General features: G+C 41.0%; 1 protein-coding gene across 1 annotated transcript in view; it reads left to right on the top strand.

Moving 5' to 3' along the window:
- Positions 1-21,675, top strand: part of ZNF704 (zinc finger protein 704) — an 87,670-nt gene extending 65,995 nt beyond the window's left edge. The window contains exons 4-9 of the mRNA XM_057426136.1: positions 2,574-2,806; positions 6,244-6,344; positions 8,369-8,630; positions 12,908-13,012; positions 18,053-18,147; positions 19,569-21,675. Of these exons, the coding sequence (XP_057282119.1) occupies positions 2,574-2,806; positions 6,244-6,344; positions 8,369-8,630; positions 12,908-13,012; positions 18,053-18,147; positions 19,569-19,680 (908 nt within the window). The 3' untranslated portion in view covers positions 19,681-21,675. The remainder of the gene's footprint in view (positions 1-2,573; positions 2,807-6,243; positions 6,345-8,368; positions 8,631-12,907; positions 13,013-18,052; positions 18,148-19,568) is intronic.
- Positions 21,676-23,606: the final 1,931 nt, after the last annotated feature.

Raw genomic sequence — 23,606 nt, 5'->3', positions numbered from 1 at the left:
GCTGCTCTGCTGTGGGGCAAGGCAGTATCTGCCACTGTAGACAGTTTGAGCAGACAACACTTGTCAGGAGCAGCAGTGCACATTAGCTAGCACCTGTTGGTTGGAAAGATGTTCCAAACAAGTCCTTTTGAATTGCTAATAGGTAAATGGTAGCTGTTAACTGCCTTTGATACTTCTTCATGCAGTCTGAGGCTCTTTGATATGTCTTCACATAGCTTGTCTGTTTCTCTGAATCTGGGAAGACTAGCCTGAGAAAGTAATACATGTGTTTTCAGTAGTCGCAGGCAAGATTTTGAAGCTGTTTCTGGGCACCTTCTCCCTGAATATCCTGAGTGAAGACTTAATAGAAGACTTAAAGTGTAAAGATTTGATAATTTAAAGCTCATGTGGTGTTGCAAGGGTAGGCTCTGATCTTAGTAATATGAGCTACAAATGCACTAATGATTAATTCTGTCTACGTCCTTTTCTAAAAAGGGGCAGTAAGTAGCAGTGAAATTAAAGGAATATTTGTTTAAACAAATGGAATTTTGCCTAAAAGTATAAAGAGATAACATTAGCATATAGTATTAAAGTCTGATCTGTGCTGGAATTACTGGGGATGATCACCCATGTAAACTGTATCAGAGTTTGGCCCTTGTTTCCCTGCAGCTGAGTAATATTTGGTCTGGTTCTCTTTCACGCAACTCCAGCAAAGTGAAAAGAGCCCCCAAATAAGAGTAAGTTACATTTATTTATATTTTAAATTTATTTATATTGATAGATTTGTTAGTATTAATGAGAACCAGTGTTTGTTTTTTCCTGTTGTCAGCTGTATTCAGTCTTTTGTGTACTACTTTAAACATATTCTTGATTTACATCTCTTTCTCAGCAAGTTGAGGAGAAGCTGTAAACCCTGAGAATATGAAATATCACCATAAGTGTGTCAGAAAGTAGTAGTTGAAGGAGTGCTGTTTCCTTTGCTTTTCTGAAGAAATGGACATTTTAACCTAGGCTAAGGTCACAAGTTGATGCCAGATGTACTGCTTGGCTTTGGCACAAGACTCAAGTACAAATACTTACAAAACCAAAACCCACCGCCATTACAGTCACATGAATGCTGTAATCATGAAACAAAGCGTGACATTTTCATGCGTTAACTCAGTAGGTACCAGAAATATTTATGTCCTTTTCCAAAGTGGAATCTGGGAGGGCAGGAGGAGATTGTATTTATGCTCTGTGTAAGTATGGGGCCATTTTTATGCATGTGTTTAGATGATGGAGCACTGTGTTCTGTTTTGTTAGCAGCTGATGTTAATGATTAAGGGTTTAAACCAAAATCAACTGAATTAGGAGAAAGGAAAAAAAATCATTGGTTTGGGTTAAGCTTTTGGTAGCAGGTGGTGGAAATTATTTTCTTGCTGATGTCATGAGTTAAATTTGTAAGAAACTGAGAAGGAATGAAGGAGTGACTTCTGCAGAACTCTTCAAGGCAGGTGCTGGCTTGAAAAGACTCCTGTCTCACACTTAAATAATGTTTCACAAAGAGATAAGATGTTATTCGCCTGCCAATTCCAAAGTTGGGTATTGCACAATATGGTGTCATTGGGAAAAGTTTCCAGTGCCTGAGTTAGGGAGAAGCTGCACCTAAGCTATCCTTGCACATGTGCCCGAGCCCTGTAAGAACCTGAAGCTTCAGGCAGAGCCACCCGTGGTTGCACTTCTGGACACATTCCAGCCATGCCTTTGCTGAGCTGATGATCTACATAATCCTTTCCTGGCAAAACCCCTTTAGGGATTGGGAAGAGTGACATGCAAATGTTACTGTCACCCACCATGTTGTAGAGTAGCATGTTAGTTGAAGTGTCTGCTTGCCACGGCTGCATGGAGGAGGGGGTTCCTCCAGCAAGTAGGTGTGGAGGTGATCCAGCATCTGTGTCTCCTACTTCTGAAACCACATTCTTAATGATGCACCTGTATGAAGACAAAGGGATATCCATCTAAGGATACTTTCCACCTCGTTTAGGCATTCAGGTTATGCAGAGGTGTGTGCAATGGGGGATTATGAGATAACAGAGTGTTAATTATGGTTTTCTTTGGTGTCTACTGGGGTGTTGTATCGTGGTTTTGCAGATCTACTTAGTGCCCTGGAACTCAGAGTGTATGTCCCCTTCCCAGGGGATCTCCTGTTGTCCATGCAGTGGCTTAGAGCTTGCTCTGATGCCCCACCAGCGTCCCATGTTCCTGTTGAAAGTTGAGGATGTATTTGAATGTTTTTTCTTGAGGGTGCATGCAGTATCTGACTGCTTAGTGCAGTTTATGCTCCAGAATAGGTTATTTTTCCAAACCCAGCATTTCTTTTGGGGAAAATGTTGCTTGGTTTTAGTTTTGTTGTTTCACTTTTTATGAAAGATCAAGTGTGGAATATATAATTTATATGCAGTAGGACAGATGTCGTTCCCCTCTCTACTTCCAACACTTTTGCTTTTCTTTATTGAACATACAGTTAATTACCAATATGGCATCTAAGCGTAAGTTAAGAGTTCCTTAGCCCTAGCACATACTGTTGTAATGATGGCTGTTGTTGTCCTTGACAGAATCCATAAATGGATCTTGGAAGGAAGGAGGATTTGTGCCTTCTAGTACCAGCAGCAGTGGATACTGGAGCTGGAATGCTCCCAGTGACCAGTCCAACCCATCCACCCCATCTCCACCTCTGTCAGCTGATAGCTTCAAAGCTTTTCGGACACCTTCCCAGACAGATGATGGTATTGACGAAGCCGAAACAAGCAACCTTCTCTTTGATGAACCCATTCCTAGGAAGAGAAAGGTTAGCCTCATATTAAATTCCATACCCATGGGGAGATAGGATGTTGGTAGACTTATTTTGCTGTGAGAAAGGAACCAGTCACCCTAACAACTCTGTATTCTTGTCCCTCGTGGCATCCAGTTGGTGTAGATACTTGGTTTAGTCACTCTGTCTTGTTCAACCTTGTCACCTCTGCACACATATAGTGCCATCAGTACTGCATACTTGCTGGCAGATGGTGAGGTTGTACAGATCCTCCTGTTCAGAAAGCACTAGAGTGATTTCCAGGTGTTGCCTCTGGCCGTCCAAGGGATTTCTGTCCTGTTTTGGCAAATCCTTTGTATGCAGGATGCAACAGGCAGCCTTTACATGTTAATGTTATCACAAAAATGGGATATGGCCTTAATATTTCTTGTTCCCTGGAAGTGCTGTTTGTCTGATAGCATGTCAGATACCTTAATACTGTGGAGCTTTCTCTGCACAAACATATGGAGTGAAAAAAGGAAAGAGGTCAAACCTGATGGCTTTTGATACTGGTCAAGTTTATCCTTGGTAGGAGTGCAAAAGCAGATTAAATGAACCACAGCATAAAAAAAGGCCAAAACTAACCCCCAAAAAGAACTGTTCCACTAACAAGCAAGCTCTTCTCAAAGAAAAAGGAAACAAAGAGGTGGCACTAGTCCAAGTTTCCTTCCCTCCCAACACAACAGGACAGAATTTACATAGCAAGATGTAAAAGGGCTTTTTGTAAGGAGACCAAGCAGAGAATTTGTTCTCCTTAGTGGCTGTTTCTGGCTCAGTCTGAGACAGTTAATTGCTTCATCACCAGCAGGAAGAAGTTTTAGTGATTGTTTAAACCTGTTCAGATTTATCCTTCTGCTCCAGAAGTTGCTTGTTTGCTGACCCACAGTGTTCTGCCCTTGTCTGTGGGAGAGGAGTGGGAAATGTTTGTGTTTCTTGCTAAAGAGGAAAAAAAAAAAAAACAAAACTATTTTGGAGGACATTTTGTTATAATTAATTAGAAGTTAGAGCTGATTGTTAAAATAAAGAGATAATTCTTGGGGGTTGTGAGACAGGAGGAGTAGGAATGCAGAAGTGTGCCGGTTTGCCTCATACTTCTCAGTTAAAGTTCAGCTTGCTAGCATCACTTACTGCTCGGCTGTGATGAGACAGATGGGTTTGCAGCTGCCATCTTCATTGTTTTCTAAGTTGTCTTATAATATTTCTATTTATGTACCCACCACAGATCTATTACACTGTCTGTTCTGGTTGGCAGGGATTTTGCTCTGTATTGCAAATGTTTGAATTAGATAAATAATGACATTACCTGCCAAACTTTGTTTTATAAATGAACTGTGTTTCCTGCAGGTTTTTTTATTCTGGCCCCAGCATGGTACTTTATCTGAGTACAGCTTTACATGTTTAGAAGCTGAAATAAAAATGTTCAGGTTATTTCTTCTTCAGGGCTGCAAAAGTCATCAGGAATAAACCTGGAAACAGAGCAATTGATAACCTCACTTTTCCTCATTAAAGTTTCTTCCATTTCATGTTTGGAAAATGTCATGTTTGCAAGCACTTCCTGTGAAGAAATTTGTTTGCTTAGAAGTTTCCACTAATGTAGTTGTTCCTCACCAAAACATTTGTGTTCCATTGTTTTCTTAAGTAAAACCTTAAGCCAGATTAGGCTATTTTTGGACTAGTCAGAAATGGAAGCATAGTTTATGTTCTGTATTTCTACTGAGTGAGATTTCATTTGGTTACATTAAAAACCATGGGGTTTTGCAGACTTGTAGCACTGACAGTAAAACCAGAAACACAGTGCAGCTAGGAGACAGGTTTTGCCTTCAAACTGGAGATGGATGTTAAGCCACTCTGTGTTCATAAAGATGCACATGGTGTTCACAAAGTGATATGGGATTCTCAAGATGTAAATGATAAGTGTAGTCTTCATCTTGTCACTGTGGCTGGTGGTTGGTTGTAAGGTTTTGAGATGATGACAGTATTTAGTATTATATTATAAAAGTAAGAAATGTATTTATGAAGATTGCTAGATAGGTTATATTTAGGTAAAAAAAAAGGAGTTCTGTATCTATTTGAATGGCACTCGTATTGTTAGATTAAAAAATTACAGAGGGGATTCACTTGCAACTTATTCCAGGGTAGAAGGTTTTCATACAAACAGTTTGATCAGGTGCCTCAAATCTTAAAGCCCTTAGCATCTGTACTTCCAAAGAGGTGTTAGACTGCCAAGAAACAATGAGAACATGCTGCTACAGTCAGCTTAAAGTCCATCAGCTGAGGTTTGTTACAATTATTTTCTTATCATCATCTTTCTAGCAAATGCTGAAACTACCATGTGGTTCCAATGGTCCAAAGTGTCCAAACTAAAAAACTTTTGTTCAAGACACAGTGAAGCCATGTATTTAACTCTTCAGGATGTGCTTGTTCCCTCCTTGTTTTTCTCAATTGAGCATTATATGAAAATGTTCATTTAATCTTACATGCAACTAAAATTATAAGACAGTAATAAATATTTTGAAGTCTTCCTCTTTTTAATAATGTGTTCTGTAATAATAGAGAAAATTATTTTTGAGAAGTAAATATTATTTTCTTAAAATTCATAAAGTATGGTTTTGTGGTAGAAATTGCTTTAAAAAAGTCTATACAGTTCTGCAACATCTTCATTGTTTGTTACCACATACTGGGCTTTAAATTAAGACTGGTTTTCTCTAGAGTCTTCAAAATATTGAAGATGGGGCTGCTTACATCCTTGTTGGCTGTGCTCCAAATCAGTGATAACTCAGTTTAGGCCAATGAAGTCATATTAAATAATATAAGAAGAATATTAAAATTACATTATACATGTATTCTGTTTAAAACATTGAACACTGCCAGATGGCTTCTCACTCTCTTGTCCAAGTAGGGGTCACAGCAGCTTCTGAATGAAATCAGAGCAGGTTTTGCCAACTCATGGGTGAATATTGTCACAGCAGAAGCTACAGTTTCCTGGCACAGTATTTTTTATGTGTTGCAAAATTCACAAGCAGAAATATTCATAAGAGTTTGCTTTAGGAAGATCTTAATTTAAGAAGATGCTTTGCATGAAGTGAGAAGTCCTCATCAGCTGTTCTTTGAAAGGCTCCAAAGAAGTGTTGGAAGTTTTTATATCATCTGTCTCCTTTAGTGGGTAGACAGAAACTGGAACTTGCAAATGAAAACGCTGTGCCAAAGAGTAGAGAGAGATGAAGTTTTCTCACAAGCTGCTCCTGCAGCTTTTCACTGGGATTCTGCTGAGTTCAGTAGGATGAGCCTATTGACAGAGACTCTTACATCATTACAGATTTGGAATTAGAGACTCTGAACCTTCACAGTGTTTTGTAACTGTGTATCTGTTTGGGGCGGTTTGGGTTTTGTTCTATATTCCATAAGACTAACGTTGCTTTACTCATAATTTTCAGAACTCCATGAAGGTGATGTTCAAATGCCTGTGGAAAAACTGTGGGAAGGTACTGAGCACAGCTGCAGGGATTCAGAAACACATACGGACCATTCACCTTGGGTAAGAAAGCAGTCTCTTCAGAAAGATCTGATATAGAAAGGGAGCAGTCGCACTTGGCTGGGGAGATGATCTAGATTGCCCTTGGCTATTCTGTCTCAGATCCCTGGGTTCCTGAGGAAATTGTGGAGTGGCTCATCAAGGTGAGCAAGAACTTACTCTACGGTGAGGCACTTTCTTTCCTGAATTTTTGTGACCTTTCCTAGATCACATACAGCTCTAAGTCACTGCACTGCCCTAATAATGGCCACACAACTCAGTGGCATTTACTGCGTATCTAGTGCAGCTCTCTGCACGTCATGTCCAGGCTGATGTGGTGTGAAAAACAGTAAGTTTCAGGGTCTTGCACTAATACTTTCCATCCACATCACATCAGATCAGGTGCTTGAGCTAGTTCTGAGTCAAATACCAAAAGAACCTCCAAACAAGCCCCCTAAGAAACACAAGGAAAAGAAACTGAATTGCAATTCCGTGTGTATGTTACTTGTACTAGGAGCAAAAGCAGACAAATCTTGTGTGACACAAGCTTGTTTCAGAGGTTTAGTTTGCAACTGAAATCTCCAGCGCAGTTTGCTGAGTGACCTAGCTGTCTCATCTGTATTTACAGTGGGGACTCATGGTCTTCAGCTGTTAGGTACGTGAAAATGCATCTCTGTTGTGTAGTCTGTTACCCAGTGCTTAAAACTTAAGTGACCATGAGGAAGTAGTCTAGTGCAGAGCTCAGGAGAGTCTTGCAAAGGGCATAGTAATTGCTGATATGATCTGAAGAGTGAAGTAATCAGAAACACAAAATGTCTCTCAAAATAGCATTATGGGTGTTGCTTTGTCCTGTGTATTATGGGGAGATCCTTTTTTGGGCACAGAAGTTGGAGAAGTAAACAGCAGAACTTCTCTGGAATTTAGAGTTTGTAACTTTGCCTGAAAGAGGAGCTTTGGTGAATGTGACTGCAGTTTGATGTATAGTACTTCTGGTAGAGCCTTTCAAACTGGTGAACACATGGTCTCTCAACAAGTTCTGCTGGGTAAGGTGGTGAGAGAACCACAGAGAGAGGTATTAGAGCAAGCAGGCTAAACAACTGGTTAGGCGCTGGTTTTGTGGTGCTTGCCTGGAAAAGGAGAGGACCAGTGTTCAGCCCTGATATGGATATGCAGCCTGGAGGATTTTTAGGGCTCTCAGATTTCCCATATGGAAGATTCAGGAGAAAATACGGATGTATGAGCTGTGAGTTACCTCTGTATAGCCTGTGGATTATTAATGTGCTAAGAGCGTGGTTTGTTTTGAACTTCAAAATGGACCTGTAGCCTACTGAGAGCTATTGCTTCTAGCACTTGCACTCAAATACACAGCAGATAGTGCCAGGGATGCAGGGGCAGTTAAACCTTTTACATTTCCTCCTTCAGTAATTCTGCTTCTGGAGAGCAGGACCAGAAAGTCTTACACTGGCAAGCAAACTGATATATGTCCCTTTTCTGCCTGTGTCTGAAGGAGTTGCATGGTGAGACTGCTAGCAGCTTCTTCTGTTATGCCAGAAAGGTTATGGTGAACCACAGCCATGACTATATGTGGTTTAATTAAGTAACCTATGATAAGATTACATACTGTATGCTATGACATTAGTGAAGTATATCTTGTCCATGTTTTTTATCTTTTCCTGTCCTTCTGTGACTGCTTTGTCTTTCTGAAGTCAAAGTACACTGAGATTCTTGTTAACTTCAGTAGTTAGGAATGAGAAGCTGATATTCAAGCTGAAGCACAGAAGTTAAACATCTACTTTAAGGTCAAAAAATTAGTCATGAAGAACACAGAGGGGAAAAAATCTAATTCTTCTTTCCTCTCAGACGAGATGATTTTCTCTTCCTCTTCCCCTCTCCTGCAGTCAGATTGCTGATAAAGTAGGTAGTGTTGAAACTGGGAATAGTAGTTTATTGACAGTATGATTATATTTGCTCATATATCTAGATCTTAAAATTTACTGTGGGGTTCTTGCTTTCATTTAATCAGTCTTTCATTCTTTGTCTTGATACAGACGTGTAGGAGAGTCTGACTACAGTGATGGAGAGGAGGATTTTTACTACACAGAAATCAGGCTCAATACGGACTCAGTAGCTGATGGTTTAAGCAGTCTTTCCCCAGTCTCTCCATCTTTAGCATCTCCTCCTGCCTTTCCTACCCAAGATGCAGTCCGTCCCGAAACTTCCTGTGCCAAAACTGAGACTAAATTGATGACACCTCTGAGCCGCTCAGCTCCTACCAACCTCTACCTCGTACACACGGACCATGCTTACCAGGTAACGCCAGTGAGAGCAAACTCAGCTGATTACACTAATGCCATTAATGCATAAAGAAATGTCAGATCACAGTGTTCGGAATTTAAAAAGCCAAGTCTAGTTTTAGGTCAAAAATTTGAAAGGTTGAAAGGTTTTCAGGGCAGTTCAAGAGGTTTGTCTCATTTAAATTTAGATGTCTGCTTCTGAGCTAGTTGTTTGTGCTCCCACCATAGCCAGTGAGTATTGGGGTGCTATTTATCCCGCCACACTCAGATGCATACTTAAGGCTGAAAAGAGCTCTGTCATTGCCTACCTCAGTTAATTCTTCACTGACGATAAGGAGAGCCCAAGGTGACGTGCTCAGATGTGGTGTCCTGCATTGTAAAAACTCTTAGTCAGCTGAATCCCTCCCAGAGTCTTCATTTCAGCTCTGCTTGTGCTGTTGGCAAGTACTCAAGGGATGCCAGGAAATTAGTTTCCTTTATTTGTACAGTGTGAGATGTCAGTTTTCATATATGAAGCAGGGAAGGATGAATGAAAAGGCATATATCGTATCCTCCTACTCTTACAGCTAATGCTTTGCAAATAGCAAAAATCCAATCAGATTCAAAACCTGTTGTTCCCAAAACTTCCAAGTTCAGACAGAAAACATTAATTTTAAAAGTGCACTAAAGCTTGACACATTTTCGTCTGGATACCATATGAGAAAAGACGAAAAAAGGCTTTGAAGTAGTGTGGTCTGTGACCTGCGTATTCACTGGAGAACTGGACTCTGTTAAATTTATCAGAAGGACTAATTCTTTATATACAGCATTGTACAGTTGAAACCTTTTTGTTGTGTGTCTGAAGCAGACCCACTAAAAAAGGCACCACAGAGAGGGAACCACACAGAGCTCTCAGGGTTGTTTCAGGCTCTCTTGCATGGCAGAAAGCATAGGTGGAAGCTTGGCATCTCAGGTGGGAGTTGCATCAGGTATCACACCAACTTGGGGACTGATCAAGCCAGCTAGGAGAAAGACTTTAAGTCTAGCTTAAGCCCTGCAAGTCTAAGCTGCTGAGAAGAGTCTTACTTCATTTGGGATGTGCAGTAGCGACAGTCTCCCCTGCAACTTGGAGGCTTACTTGATTCTTTTTTATAAGCAGCCTTTGAGTAAAGCACTTGTGTGAGGAAATTGCAGTTCAAATAGGACTTAATGGACTAGAAGAGAAGGTGATAACATACCATCATATTTCCTGCAGTTTGCTTGCTGGGGTGAGTCGTGCAGAATTTCAAAACTTTTTTTTACTTCTTGTATTATCCGTATCAAACCTGAAAATATCGAATGGGAATTGTCGTGGTTTAAACCCAGTCAGGTAACTCGTTCGCTCACTTCCCCCCCTTTCTTGACCTCCCCCTGCTCTCGGAGGGACAGAGAGGAGAATCAAAAGAATGCAACTCCCACGGGTTGAGATAAGAACAGTTTAGTAACTAAGATATAACACAGATCACTACTGCTACCACCAGTAATAACAATGATAAAGGAAATAACAAGGGAAGAGAATACAACACCTCAGCACCAGCCGACCGATAACTTGCCCCCCTCAGCCCGACCAAGCACCGACCGATACCTCCTCCAACCCTGCAGACTCCCAGCCCTTCCGGCTAACTCCCAGTTACATCCTGGGCATGACGTGCTGTGGTATGGAATAGCTCTTTGGTCAGTTTGGGTCAGGTGTCCTGTCTCTGCTTCCTCCTGGCTTCCCCTCCTCCCTGGCAGAGCATGAGGCTCACAAAGTCCTTGGCCAAACCAAAACATCCTTGTTATCAGCTCTGTTCCCGAGCTGAAAGTCAAAACACTGCACTGCACCAGCTACCAAGAAGGAGAAACATGACTGCTACTGCTGAACCCAGGACAGAATGTAGCGGTGAAGGTCATATCTCATGGGAATGAGAGCATGAAAGTAGCTATTACTTCATTGAGAGTGAAAAGGCAAAATTCACAGCTCAATGAACTCAGATAAAGGAGGCTGAATTATGTTAACAGGAATCCCAGTATTCCTGTTAAAAAAGGGGAAAAAATGCAGAATCCAAAGCTGGGTCACAAGAATCCAAACCAGATCTGTTAATTGCTATTTCCTGTACGACATGAGAATGTACTATCTGTAGTAAGAAAAAGTATAAAGTGAAAGCGAGCAGGCACGTCCTGACTTTCTTCTCTGACCCACTTCTATGGAGGAGGAAGGATTTAGAATAAATGAAGAAAATGTGGAAAGTACAGCAAATGAGGTGAACTGCAATGGAGGAACCCCAAAGAAAGATTATGCGAGAAGAGTCTAACATCTTCTTTGAACAAGGTAGCTTTGTAAACAACAAAGAGGCAGTACAGAAGAACAAATCCCTGTGGATTTGAGGAGAGCATTTTATCTTACAGCATCTAAGCAGTATTTTTTAGGGTAGAGATTAAATGTAGTGTAGGTGAGAGAGCTGGGGAGTCAGGGAGAACAGCACTGAGTTATTTTGAAGGAGCTATTGAATGTTATTAGTGGAGCTGAATAAAAAGCTGTTTTGGTGCCTGATCTCATTTTCATTAAATCACTTGTGTACTACACAAATACTGTAATAAACTTGGGAGATGTCAACAGTACAAAGATATGCTTACATGACTGGGTGATCTTAACAATAGGTAACAGATCAAAAGGTTTGAGCACCATGGCATTTTAGGAAACAAATTACGGCAGTTTTAAACTTCCTGACGTGTCATTATGAAACTACTGCCCGTACCTGTTAGATTTTGCTACAGAGGAACTACAGCTGGGCTCTTCCAGCATCTAGGGTTTCCCTTGCAGGTCTTATTCAAATAGGTGAGGAAGTCACTTTGCTGATCACAGCTTTGAGCTGACAACCCAAAGGGTGATGAGCGGAGGCAGTGCCACCTCGCTGTCCACCAAGCACCCTCCAGTTCTTTCTGGTGGGAGCGCTGTGGTCAGTCACTCCTTCCCATTTGATCAAGGTTGTGATGCAGCGCTACTGCGCTACTGGTACCATTTGGTGTTGCCAGATTTCTCTTGATGCCTTTCAGCAGAGTTTTTGTGTATTATGGAGCTCAGTTGATGTTTGTTCCATATGTCTGTGTGGATTCTCTTGGAGATGTCGGCAGGCTCAGCAGCCTGCAGAGCATCGCTGCCACAGACAGAGGCATCCAGTGGTCTTGGTTTCTCTGCCCTGGGGAGACTGCAGGGATTGCATCAACACTTGTTTACTCTGAAGATTATCTTTAATGGCTACTAGGAGGCTGTGGTTTGTCATCACTCCTCTCTGCCTGGTGGTGGCTCAGGGAAGCACTCTTCCCTGAAGTGGTGAGATAATTTCAGCAGCCCCAAACACAAACACTTCTGAAGTGTATTGCATTATTGTCAGGCACAGGCAACCTGAAGGCAGAAGTAAAACTCATTTTTAAGAGCGGGTTCTGTGGAAGTTTAAAGCAAGGAGCCTTTTCTGTGGTGACAGCTTGAAATTCAGGAGTCAAAGGGAGGCTATGTTTATGGTGGCTGCTCATGCTACTGCTACCGTTACCCAGGGTAGCTGCAAAGGTATTAATTTTCTGACTCTGTAGATTAAAGGGGATTCAGAAATTGGCAGGGAAGAATTCCTGAGGGCTCACAGCCCAGTGAGAAAACCAGAGGGAAGGCCCAAGATGAAAGATGCTCAGCAGTCTGAGCACCCCAGATGGGAAGAACGTAATTGTTCAAGGGGCCCAGGCATCCGTCAAGTATTTACTTTAGCTTAGTTGTGTAAGAGCTGTTTTCTGAATCCCAAGGGTGAATTTTAGCTCTGTGTTTTTAATAGGAAAGACTGTTTTAATTGAGATGATTCTTAATAGCATTTATCTGATAAACAGATAGCATTTATCTGTTGTCCAGAAAACCTCACTATTCAGTCTTCCGTTTAAACCGGCTGCCATCAGTTTAAACCCTGCCTTGCTTATTGATGCTACCTGGCATTATTTTAAGTTATTTGTAGATGATGTTTGATTTTGAATGGGTTTTCATCAGATCAGGCTTTAAAGGGTTGTGCGTGGATTCTTCTGAGAGCTATCGTGTTTCTGTAAAAAAAAATTTAAGTTGTAATTATGTCTTTTCCATACTGGCTTGTCCATGATTTTCCCTCTCAGAAGGGTAAAATGCTTGTTGCCATGCAGGTTTTTTCTGCCTTGGAAAGTCTCTTGTAGATTTACAGGTTCAAGGAGCAAAAGACCCCTTGAAATGCTTTGGGAGAGAAGTGGTTCTTCTTACTGGAATAATATTTTCTTTCCACACAGGCAACTCCTCCAGTGAACATTCCAGGGTCAGCAAAATTCACTCCTAATGGCAGTAGCTTTAGCATCTCTTGGCAGTCGCCTCCAGTTACCTTCACCGGCATTCCAGTAAGTGAATGACAGAAAAAGAAAGACATTAAAAGAATAAGTTTTTTAGGCTTTGTTTTGTTTCACAGTGCCTCATGATAAAAGTAAATTTGACATAGCAGATACCAAAAAGAAACCAATTAAATGTATTTGGGTCTCTACAAGCAGAGAATTGGATATATGGTATCTTGTCTTTTAACAATATGTTGACAAAAGAACATTGTGGTAGGTGCAGAGCCTGGCACTATGTGTTCTTTTTTGTGCCACTAAGGTTCCTTACAAAACTAGATGTAAAGTCAGCAAGGTGATGGTTATGTTAACAGGCCAACTGGATTCAAGCAGTAGAGCTGTTACCTCAGTGAACTCTTGACAATGAAGCATATTTGAAAGGCAACTGAAAGAATAAGAAGAAATGCAAAGTCTGATTCTAGGAGGCTACGTATATATAAACCCTATTGATAGCAGAAAATTTATACAGAATATAGGTTCAGTTCATACTGCATTTTTATATTAATATGTATTTCAGTTTGACAGCTTTCTAATGAAGATGTATTAGGTGCATGTATTAGAGGTAAAGTCAGCTCTGACTCTTCTGTAAATTCAAAAAAGTTGGTGTACAAAGCCTCATTTCATAACTGGGACTGCAGAAATACGATGTTTGCTTGTCCCAAACAATGCAATATAGGTGTGTATACTGTAAGGGGAGTTAGAAACCTTTATGGAGAGTTCAAAGGGATTGGGCCTTCTAGTGCCTAGCATGTGAATACTGAAAGTAAATGTAAATCACTATGAGTAGTGGAAGATCTTCTGTATAATGAGTAGAAATAAATATTAATGTAATGTATCCTAATTCTTATTGGAAAGCATTTTTCAGTATAAATTGAAACTCAGTAATCAAAAACCTTTTTGCTATCATAACATCTCATTTACTATTACACTTCATGAATTTATGAATTTTTAAAGTGTGATATATAAAGCGCATTGCTCATCTAGAGAACCATATAGCTTTTTTAATCCTGACAGCGACTATTAGACATGGCAATAAGAGATGCTATTTCCCTCCCTTCTCTTCACCAAGTAAATCTCCAAAGCTTCTTACTGTCAACTTTTGGCAAACCTTGGAGATTTTCTGCAGAGTCTGTGGCACCCTGCAGGGCTGATAAAAAATGACAGTGGCTGAATCAATTACATTGCACTCTGCCAATGAATATTTATTCAATTCCATCAAGGAGCAACTAACACTAAAAGACATCACGCTGCCAGCAATTTCAGCAAGGGTGCCTTGACAGAGCGTGCTATCCATAAAGTTCCTCGAGAATTTGATTTCACAACAGTGGGGTTGATACAGAGCAATTATGAAGCTGGCTCCTTCTGTGGAGTAGCAGAAATTGGTACCAGGAGTGTTGAGAATCTAAAAATGCAATTAGGCACATTGTAAATCAGACTCTTAAGAGGACAGGATTAGACACTTACGTGTTCAGTTTACTTGTTCAAGCAATAACTTTGATCTGTGGCTGTAGAGTTGAGAGTTTTCAAAAGAATTTAAGAAATGCCAGATCACTCTCTGAGAACTGTATGGAGATGCCAATGATTTAAGTACAATTTCAAAATAATCTCAATACAAAAGCCTGGGGAAGCAGTGGTGATGGCAGCATTATAAACCACTCAAGGAACCGATGAACTGCCTTTATATCTCTTGTGTAACAGCATTTATAGGATGTTTAGCAAAAAAAAAGGGAAGAAGAAAAAAGCCTTCTAGGTCGGCACACACTTGACTCTTCTGTCATCAGTGAGATTATATATGAATTACTAAGACTTGCCTGCAGTGAAGAATCACGTGCAGTATGTGAGGGTGCAAATGCAAGGTGATGTTAAATAACTGTACATTAAATGAAAGTTTTGTTTTTCTTGTTTCAGAGTAAATTTGATATTGCTTTATAAAAAAAGGGCTCTCTCAATTCCCACCCTTACACTGGATGTAACTACTTTAGGAAAGCTATAGGTCAGGGGACTTCTTCCTTCTCTTACGAGGTTCATTTAAGCCTAGACCATGTGAAAGAGCCAGCATACTATAAACTCATGCAGTTATATATGTACGTTGTCCCTGAGATTAGATGCACGTCTGTAGCACCCAAAGGAACTTCAGAGAGTAAGTCTAAACTTTTACTTTTTGCCTGACCCTTAATATTTATTCAAGCAGTTTCCTACAGTGGCTTTTTTCCTACAACACTTTTTTGGCCTGGCCAAACCACTGAGGAGCAAAGGATTAGTTACAGATTTGCAAAAGTGCATAGGTCTACACATTTCTTGATGTTATTGATGATACGGGAATGGGGCCATTCTGTCCCTGATTCCTGAGAAAGCTGTTGCATCCTGGTTTTGAACAGGCTTCTTTCTAGACCTCTATGTCAGAAGCTGAGTCCACAAGACAGACAAAATAGTCTTCTTTTTTGATTGGGGTTTTTTTGACACTTACTGTAGGTGTCTTCCCATTCATTTCAATGACACTGACCACTCACACCATAGGCATTTATTTAGAAGTCTTGTAGTCATAAAGGAGGAGAATAAGGGGAGCCTCCAAAGTCCTTATGCTTTGTGCTCTGAATCATGCATAAGTTAGATTCCCAAGGCAAATGGAAAATACCCTTTTTCTTACCATTTTCCTAAGATAACTTTGAAGGTGCAAGAGAAGGTTGAATGTTGGCACAGCTATGAGTTGTTGGGTGTACTTCTCTGTAGCAGTAAGGACAAGTTCATGTTTGCTGTACCACTTGAGACTGAACTAGAAGAAAAAATACATCACAGCATGGAGATATAGAAGGAGGGTGAATTAAATTATGTGAGTGGGATGAGTGGCAGTGGATTCTGTATCTCTTGGTACTGGAGGAGTTAACCACCATATAGTTCCACTTTTATGTCATGTAGGATGGAAGTCGTCTTTAATGCCAGTGTGATCTCTGCTGTGTGATACTGTTTTACCTGCCCATAAGACCCCAAAAGGTTGAACAGGAGAGATCTTTAAGTTTCATAACCTGATGTTTACAGATCACAAATCTCTGTAAGCACAGTTTCCCCCAGGAGATGTAACTGGAAACTCCAGGTCCTTGCTTCAAACAGACACTTTCATTCCACATTAATTTTCTGTGTTAGACAACACTTCAAACGTGAAAAGCCTCCGAGGGCAAAGGTTGCTTTCTCACACCCTCCTCTTAATCTTCTCTGCTGTCACCTACAAAGGAGTACATCTGCCTGGTATTGTTTAGACCTGCTGCAGAGCATATCAGAACGGACTACAGCTCAACTTCAGTGCAGTTTAGCTGCCTTGGCATGCCAATCTGTGCAAACCATTGTGCAGAAACCCTCTCTGGAGCATGAGAGAGGAGGCACAGTGTGCACGCTACAATTACTGCTCAATCCTGTTCTGTGTTTGGAAGCTTTCAGGGTAATTGGTTATAACATAGGAGGCCATCAGAGTACTTTTTTATTCAGTGATAACAAAGGAATACAGTTAGTAGTGGTAGATATAAAAAAACCCTGGAAGAATTGACTGGAGGTCTCTGGTTGCTGGTAATGACTAGAAGACTGCATGGTATGGTAAATGCCAAAGACTAGAAAAGTGTAACTGCTTTGCATTTTGTCTTCAGTATTTCAATCATTCTTCAGTAAAACAAGAGAAGTTGATAAAAGGTAGAGGAAAAAAGCAGTAGACAACAAGCTGCCCTTGACATTCTGGAGTGATAGGACAGAAGGAGCTGGTGTGGTCTCTGCATGTACAAAACATGACTGATGGTAAGCAGGCAGAGGCAGAAAGTAAATTTCTTTCAAATTTTGGAGATATATTCTATATATCAGTAATGGTCTAAACTAGTTCAGTGTGAGCTGCACATGGAGTTACAGCAGAAATTTCTGTAGTTACCAGCCAAGAGTAAAAGTTGAAAGAGTGTCCACACTCCGTTAGGAGTACTAGCTTTTTGTTGCTGTGGAGTAGCTATAAAATAGGCTTTATATCAAGGATCAAAGCACATTCAGTAACTCTCTTCAAGTCAGTTCAGTTCTCATTCTTCCAAATACTGTGAGACTTCAAATGGGCAGGAGTGAAGTCACAGCAATGCAGGTAACTCTTGACAGTATCTGCAGCTGTCGCTGCAGGAGGCAGTGACTCCACGCACCAGCTGCCCAAATGAAGCTTTTTGTTCTGTACACAGCAAAAAATGAGTGTTCATAAATTTTTCTGATGCTTTAGATGTGGCCTTTACCCAGGAGCAAAATAAGACCCTGGCAGTAAATAATTCAGGAATTATTTAAGGCCAAGTTTTATGCTATGTGATTACTCGAATAATGCTACCAACCCCCAGGCTCATGCAGGAGGCTTATTTGGAAAGTCTCAGAGGACCGAGCTGTGCCCTTTGCTCGGGAGCATTGACAAAGGAGGACAGACACCTGCTGAGGAGGTTCACAATGCACAATAAAGGAAATAATGCAGTACGTGTTGCTAGCAGTCTTGATCAGAAGGGCTGCCTTGTGCTCCCATTAAAACCTTGAGGGCCACATCGTAACTGCCCTGCAGCAAATCCTCTTTCCCAAGGCTGTCTCCACAAAGAGTGACAATTCACAGACGGGAGCAGCACATGAAATCCCTTTGTTTCACAAGGGGTTGTTGGTATTGATCTCAGCACAGGATGGAGTTTATTCTTCCATTTATTTGCTCTGCTTAAATTGGAGCAAGTTTTCGTAAGAGCCGTTCGGAGTTCTTAAATAAGAATTAGTATATTATTTTCCATATTGACAAGACCTGCAGTGATGCTGATCTATATTCTGGTTTGCTCTGCTAGGATGACTGATACAACAGGAAAACACAATGGAGCTAATATAATGTACCTAGTGCTAAATGAACATCTTTCTCAATAGACCTACAGTAAGTTATGTGTGTGTGTTATACAATGACCTCTCCTGGGTATCCTTGCCACTATGCATCATGAATTGCCTTTCCTGGGAAAAGTGTCGATACTGCATTCATATGTGTATGTTCTTCGTAAGCAGCTTTTTTGTTTGTATTGACAGGTCTCACCAACTCATAATCGTCCTGCAGGGAGTGGAGAGCAGAAACAGTCCCACACAGTTCTTTCATCGCCGCCTAGAGTAGCATTTGGCTTGAGGTATGGCACCATTAACTCCTGCTGACAGACCAGCAGCCTCAGAACCCAAAAGACATTTAGTAAATAAGATGTCAATGGCCAAAGAAACAGAAAACCTCACCACCAACTGCGACTGCAGTTGTTGGGCAGTTCATTACTATAGCACTTCAGAGGTAAGCGTTCTGGACCTGTTTTGCTTTTCATTCCCATCAGAGGTAAAGTTCAGGGGAAAAGTAAGTTGCTGTGAAATGAAAAAGGCAGACTGTGGATCACAACTGCAGGCCTTATGCCAGCATGTCTGGAATTCAGTTGCAGATCTGAATTGCCCTGCAAAGAAACGCTGCCCAGATTCACTGCTCCAACTGAAGCATCCTGGGCATCACTCTCAGATCATTGTATATGCTACAAACCAAACTGAGGATCTTCCTAATTCATGGATTGTACCTATTAATGAATGTTTAGTATTCAAAAAATGTGTAGGTATGCAAGAGAGGAATCACCAGGCAATTCCCATGTGTGACATGCAGCACGTGATATGGGTGTAAAACAATTCTGTCTGTGCAGTTACTTTTTAAAGACACCGGGACCAGTGGCACTGCTGGTGTGAGCAGTGAGTTACTTGCTGTAGCATCACTCCTCAGGCTTGCTGTCTTGCTAAGTGCTGAGTAAAAAGAGGTTCCATTTTAACAGTTACTTTGATCATTTTCTAAACCTGTGAATTTTTGAGTGCAGTTTTAAGATGGAAAACGTGACAATTATTACAGCTCTAAAAGCGCATACTGTCTGCCTTGCTGACAGTGGGGACAACAGAGGAGCACATGTAAATGTGCTGCTAAGGAGGGCACAGGTTAAGACTAGTTCTTGATCACTTTGTTGGTTTTTAGTCACTGAGCTCAGAGCAAACAATGCAGGAAGGACAGGCAAGCTTAGGAGCTGGTAGCTTTTTGCCCTCTTCTGCATAGCTGCTACCTGCTGGTAGTCAAGGTCTGCTGCTCAGAACTATGCAGAAGACTGGTAACACAGCTCTACAGCAAAAGTGACTTCTGCCTGACATGGCCAGGATGTACCGTAGAATAGCTGTGGCTGCCTGTTACAGCTGGGCACTTAGCCTGGATAAAGTACCATTTATGCAGACTGGGTTTAGTTTCTGGCTAAAGTCAAGGCTGTACATTCCTGGGGTCATCCCTGGTGCAGAGGAGCAGGCTCAGAGCCTGTAGAAGCCAGATGAGGAGAAGGACTCCTCCCTCAGAGCTGCAAAGTCACGGCTGTATGTCTGTCTGCTTCCTCAGCTCCCACTTGACTCAAAGAAAACCCAAATCCCTTTGAAAAGCTGGGGTGTTCTCCGCCTACTGCACTCCTTTGAGATTGTTGTCCTGATCTTACAGTGATAAAGCAAAGCTACAAAAGCATGTCATTAACAAGCTTCCCTTTCTCTCTGACAGGAAGCCTAGAGGGGAGGGGAAAAAGTGTCGGAAGGTCTATGGGATGGAGAACAGAGATATGTGGTGTACTGCCTGCCGATGGAAGAAGGCCTGCCAAAGGTTCATCGACTAAAGATTGAAATTGTGCAGAGGATTTGGGGATGGGGGAGGACAACAGCAGAACCAGATTGCTCAGCTGCACTGTATCACTTCCCGTTTTCCCTCCAGTGATGTGGTCTTGGGGGTTTTGTTTTTTCGGGGTGTTTTTTTTTAAAGAGCTTTGTATTTCAAAGTGAAGCACTTGTAGCCAAGGAAAAGCACTAATCAAAACCTGTGTGGAGCAATAGAGAAAAAAAACAAGGCAAGCGAAACCAAGAGCATAAGCAGAAATCTGTCTAAGTATGGAAACCAGAGCAGCTATTAGTGTTTTTCTGTAAAAGAAAGGAAAAAGTTAATTTTTTGCTAACTCTATGAGCTACTTGCTCCCTAAGATCATTTTTAACCATTTCAGTCTCTGTGCCGTGAACGTCTGTATTTGCTAAACTGAACACTTTTACTGAAACAAAGATCTCTTTTTGAAAGCTTTCTAATAAACACTTCAGAGTCCTATAAGCTACAGTTTTCTCAGCAAAAGCTGTACTAAGACTGGAGACTGCTAAATAATTTTCCTGATACAAATCGTCATGATTATATTCTATTTTTGGAAAGGGCATGTGGGGAGGAGTTGGGATTTTCATTTGTTTGTTTATGGGAGCCAAGCAAAGTCTGAATTCACAAGAAGGACAAGCAGTGCTCCTGGAAGATTCTTAAACCAGGCACAGATCAGTGGAGTGGAACAAACTTATTTAAGTACCAAATTGGATTTTGATACTCTAGAGGAAGAAAAGCAGCAATGGAAAGTCACCAGCAGATACTGTCACAACAAGAAGTTGAGAGAAGAAATCCAAGGATGCTTGCTTGAAACCTGTAAGAATAAAATGGGGGTCCAGTAGCTTGTCTTGCCGCTCCCCCATTCCTGAGGGAGGATGAAGAGTTGGACCAGTGCGCCTGTTCCTGCGGGAGGCCTATAAAGAACTGGTAAATGCAGCCACTAAGATTATATGTAATACCTGTTCAGGGACATGATCCAGCCCAGCAGTTCTGCTCTTTGCTTCCTTTTCTCTTATTTGAGAGATTGTTGTTAAGATAAGGTTTGCTCAGCTTTTTTTTTTTTCACCTTATTATAGTTTCTAAGGTTTATTTGATGCAAAAAGTTGGTAGAGAAAAGAAAATGCCCCCTTTCCACAACATCATCTCATAAATAGAAGTTCAGCAGCAAAGGAGCGATGTATTTATGGTAAAAAAGTCCATTTCTTAACTAATCTTGATACACTAATTAACAAATTTCTGTACTTGCAGGGCTTGGATAGATCTGGGTACTTCAGTTTCCCTGTCTGTGAAGACAGACAATTGTCTAAGATGTCTCTAAGGGGACTCAAAGTATCTATACAGCTAAAATCTAGTCCAGAGTTGACTTGATAGCTTTATGAAGTGTGCATTGCTGCTTATGCCTATGTAAAAGCACAGAACAACAATGCAGTCATTTAGAATATACACTATGAATTCAGTGAAGTAGTACTGAAAAGTAAAATCTATAATAGGAGCTACTGAAGCTTATCATCTGATTTTCTTTGAACAAGTTAATTGGGCAATCAGATGCCTCATTTGAGCACACTATTGCTGCAGTTATTTACAAATGGTGTGATTTACATGCACAAGTGGCAAGACACACTTGCATGCACCCAGTTACGTGGTTTTTTGCCCAATGTGTTCTCTAAGTCATTAAAGAAAGAAAGAAAAATAAGATTGAAATCTAGTAAGACCTTGAAATATATACACGTGTGTGTATGAGTATATATATCTATATGAAACTAGATATTGTGTAGTTACATATATATATATATATATATGGGATCACCAGGGAGGAGAAAGATTGTTTTCTTTATAAATACAAAACCCAAGACACTAAAGGTCAGTGGGTATGCATAGCCACTGTATTATCTTCTTTACTCTTAGTAAAATGTGGGTCATGGTATTTCTTTGGATGTTGTATTTTTTTCAATTTCCTTAGTAAAATACCTCATAGTAATTTGTAGTCATTTCAGCTTCAAACACTGAGCTTACTGATGGTTCTACTTCGGTAGAACTTAGAAAATGTGGGATCTTTCCAAGATACTCCTGCCAGTTTCCCCCCCTCCCGCCTCAATTTTTACAAGCACTCTGAGACTAATTATGAAGTGTTCCATAATTAATTTTACTATCGTTAGACTGGCAGTATTTGCCTCTATATTTGTTGTTCCCCTCCTTTTATATTTTCCCTTTTTGCTTTGGAAGATTTTATTGGAAAAATAATGTATCAAATTGTATATTGTTTCTGTAATGTCATGGCATCGTGAGCACCTTCCCGAGGGCACTTTACAAATTATTGTAATAAGATTATTCTTTATGAATTTCTGCACGGAAGAATGGTTTTGTTGCCAGACCAGATTGCCCTCTGGTACAGATTTGATACGGATTACACAGAGGCACAAAAGCCACAAATTGTCAAAGCGCGATAGGAAGCTGGTGTTAACGAAACAGAGGACAGAAGATACTTGGTAAATCCTGCCAGGACAAAGCTCAGTTACCAGTGTTTTTACACAACATTTAATCAGCAGTTTATATTAAATCAGTTTTGCATCTTATGGCTGTGGCATTTTGATTCAAAAGCAGGCACTTCTCCAGTTACCATGGATAGCGGTAGAGAGGCAGCGTGGCCACCTGGACCCACATGAAGCGCTCACCAGTCGCTTCGTGCCTTGAACTCAGATTACTTCATGTTGCACGAGCACTGCGGCTCCCACCAGGATCCCCTTCACCCTCCTGACACACCCAGCAGAGAACAGAAACGTCAGCAAAGCCTTTCCTGTGCTGACAGCACCAGCATAATTTGGAATAAGTTCTTCTGGTTTTCAGTCTGTTGCTTCTGTGTTGCTCTAAGCTGTGTCGCTGTCCTTCTAATGTCCATGCATCTCAAACTGCTGCACCAGCCTCTCTGGAAGAGTCAGATTTTTCTGTTTTCCCAAGAAAGGGCTAGCCTGAATGCTGTGGGCATCTGTCATCATCAGTACATGCCATTTGCCCTATTTCGGTTTCTCTGCAGGAGGTAGGTGATTGTCTCTAACTCCCAGAGGAGTGACCCGAATGTATCACACAGCCTCTGTGTGCTGCAGGGATTTGGATGTGGGTTTGTTCATGTCAAGAGCCAGAGCTTCCCCCTGAAATAAAAAAATTGGCAGGATCTATTTTGTTGGCTTTAACCACTTACTAGTATTGATGCTGGTAACAGAAATCGCCAACATCAGTATCAGTGGAGATCAGCTGTACAGATCCCTAATACTTTTCTTCAGGCGTTGTCTTGCTTAACAAAGCTGTTTCCCACTTCCCCCTCTACTCCATCCCCCAAAGATATAGAAAAAAAAGATAATTTTAGAAGTGAAAACTTATAATGGCAATTTTTAAAATGTCACTGTGCTCCAACTGCTCCTATATGAAGCTATTGGATGTTACAAACTCAGATCATCACAGTCATAAAACAGTTTCCACCCAAAACAATGTGCCTGATTCTGTAGTGCCTTGCACGAATATAACAAGATGCAAAGGGAGCAAGAGCTCTTCTATTCCAATTAGCAGGTTTACACTGACTTTTAACCAATGCCACTTGTCACCTGGTGGGTATCTGTTGTGTAAACCAAACCTGTATGCCCTGATGGTGTGAATAAGCTGAGCAGAATGCCTGTCTGTTGAATTGGTTTTTCCAAATCATTTGCCTGGTATGAGCGTCAGCTGTCAAATGATCCCAGACTAATTGCAGCCATTCACTGTCCCCACCATCACTTTGTTCATTCCTTCTCCCCTTCACTTTTTTAAGGTAATGACCAGGTGGGCAACACTACAGGAGGCAAATCTTTGGCCAGAAGTTCTTGTAGAACTGCATGTAAGAACAATTCCAGCTTCATGCAATATCCCAGATGTTCTTGT

Source organism: Pezoporus wallicus, unplaced genomic scaffold (genome assembly GCF_028554395.1).
Source record: "Pezoporus wallicus isolate ANWC-B61680 ecotype Strahan unplaced genomic scaffold, APGP_CSIRO_Pwel_v1 contig_4131, whole genome shotgun sequence".
NCBI classification, from domain to species: Eukaryota; Metazoa; Chordata; class Aves; order Psittaciformes; family Psittacidae; genus Pezoporus; species Pezoporus wallicus.
Note: the sequence above shows the minus strand (reverse complement) of the source record. Positions and strands in the feature narration are given on the sequence as shown.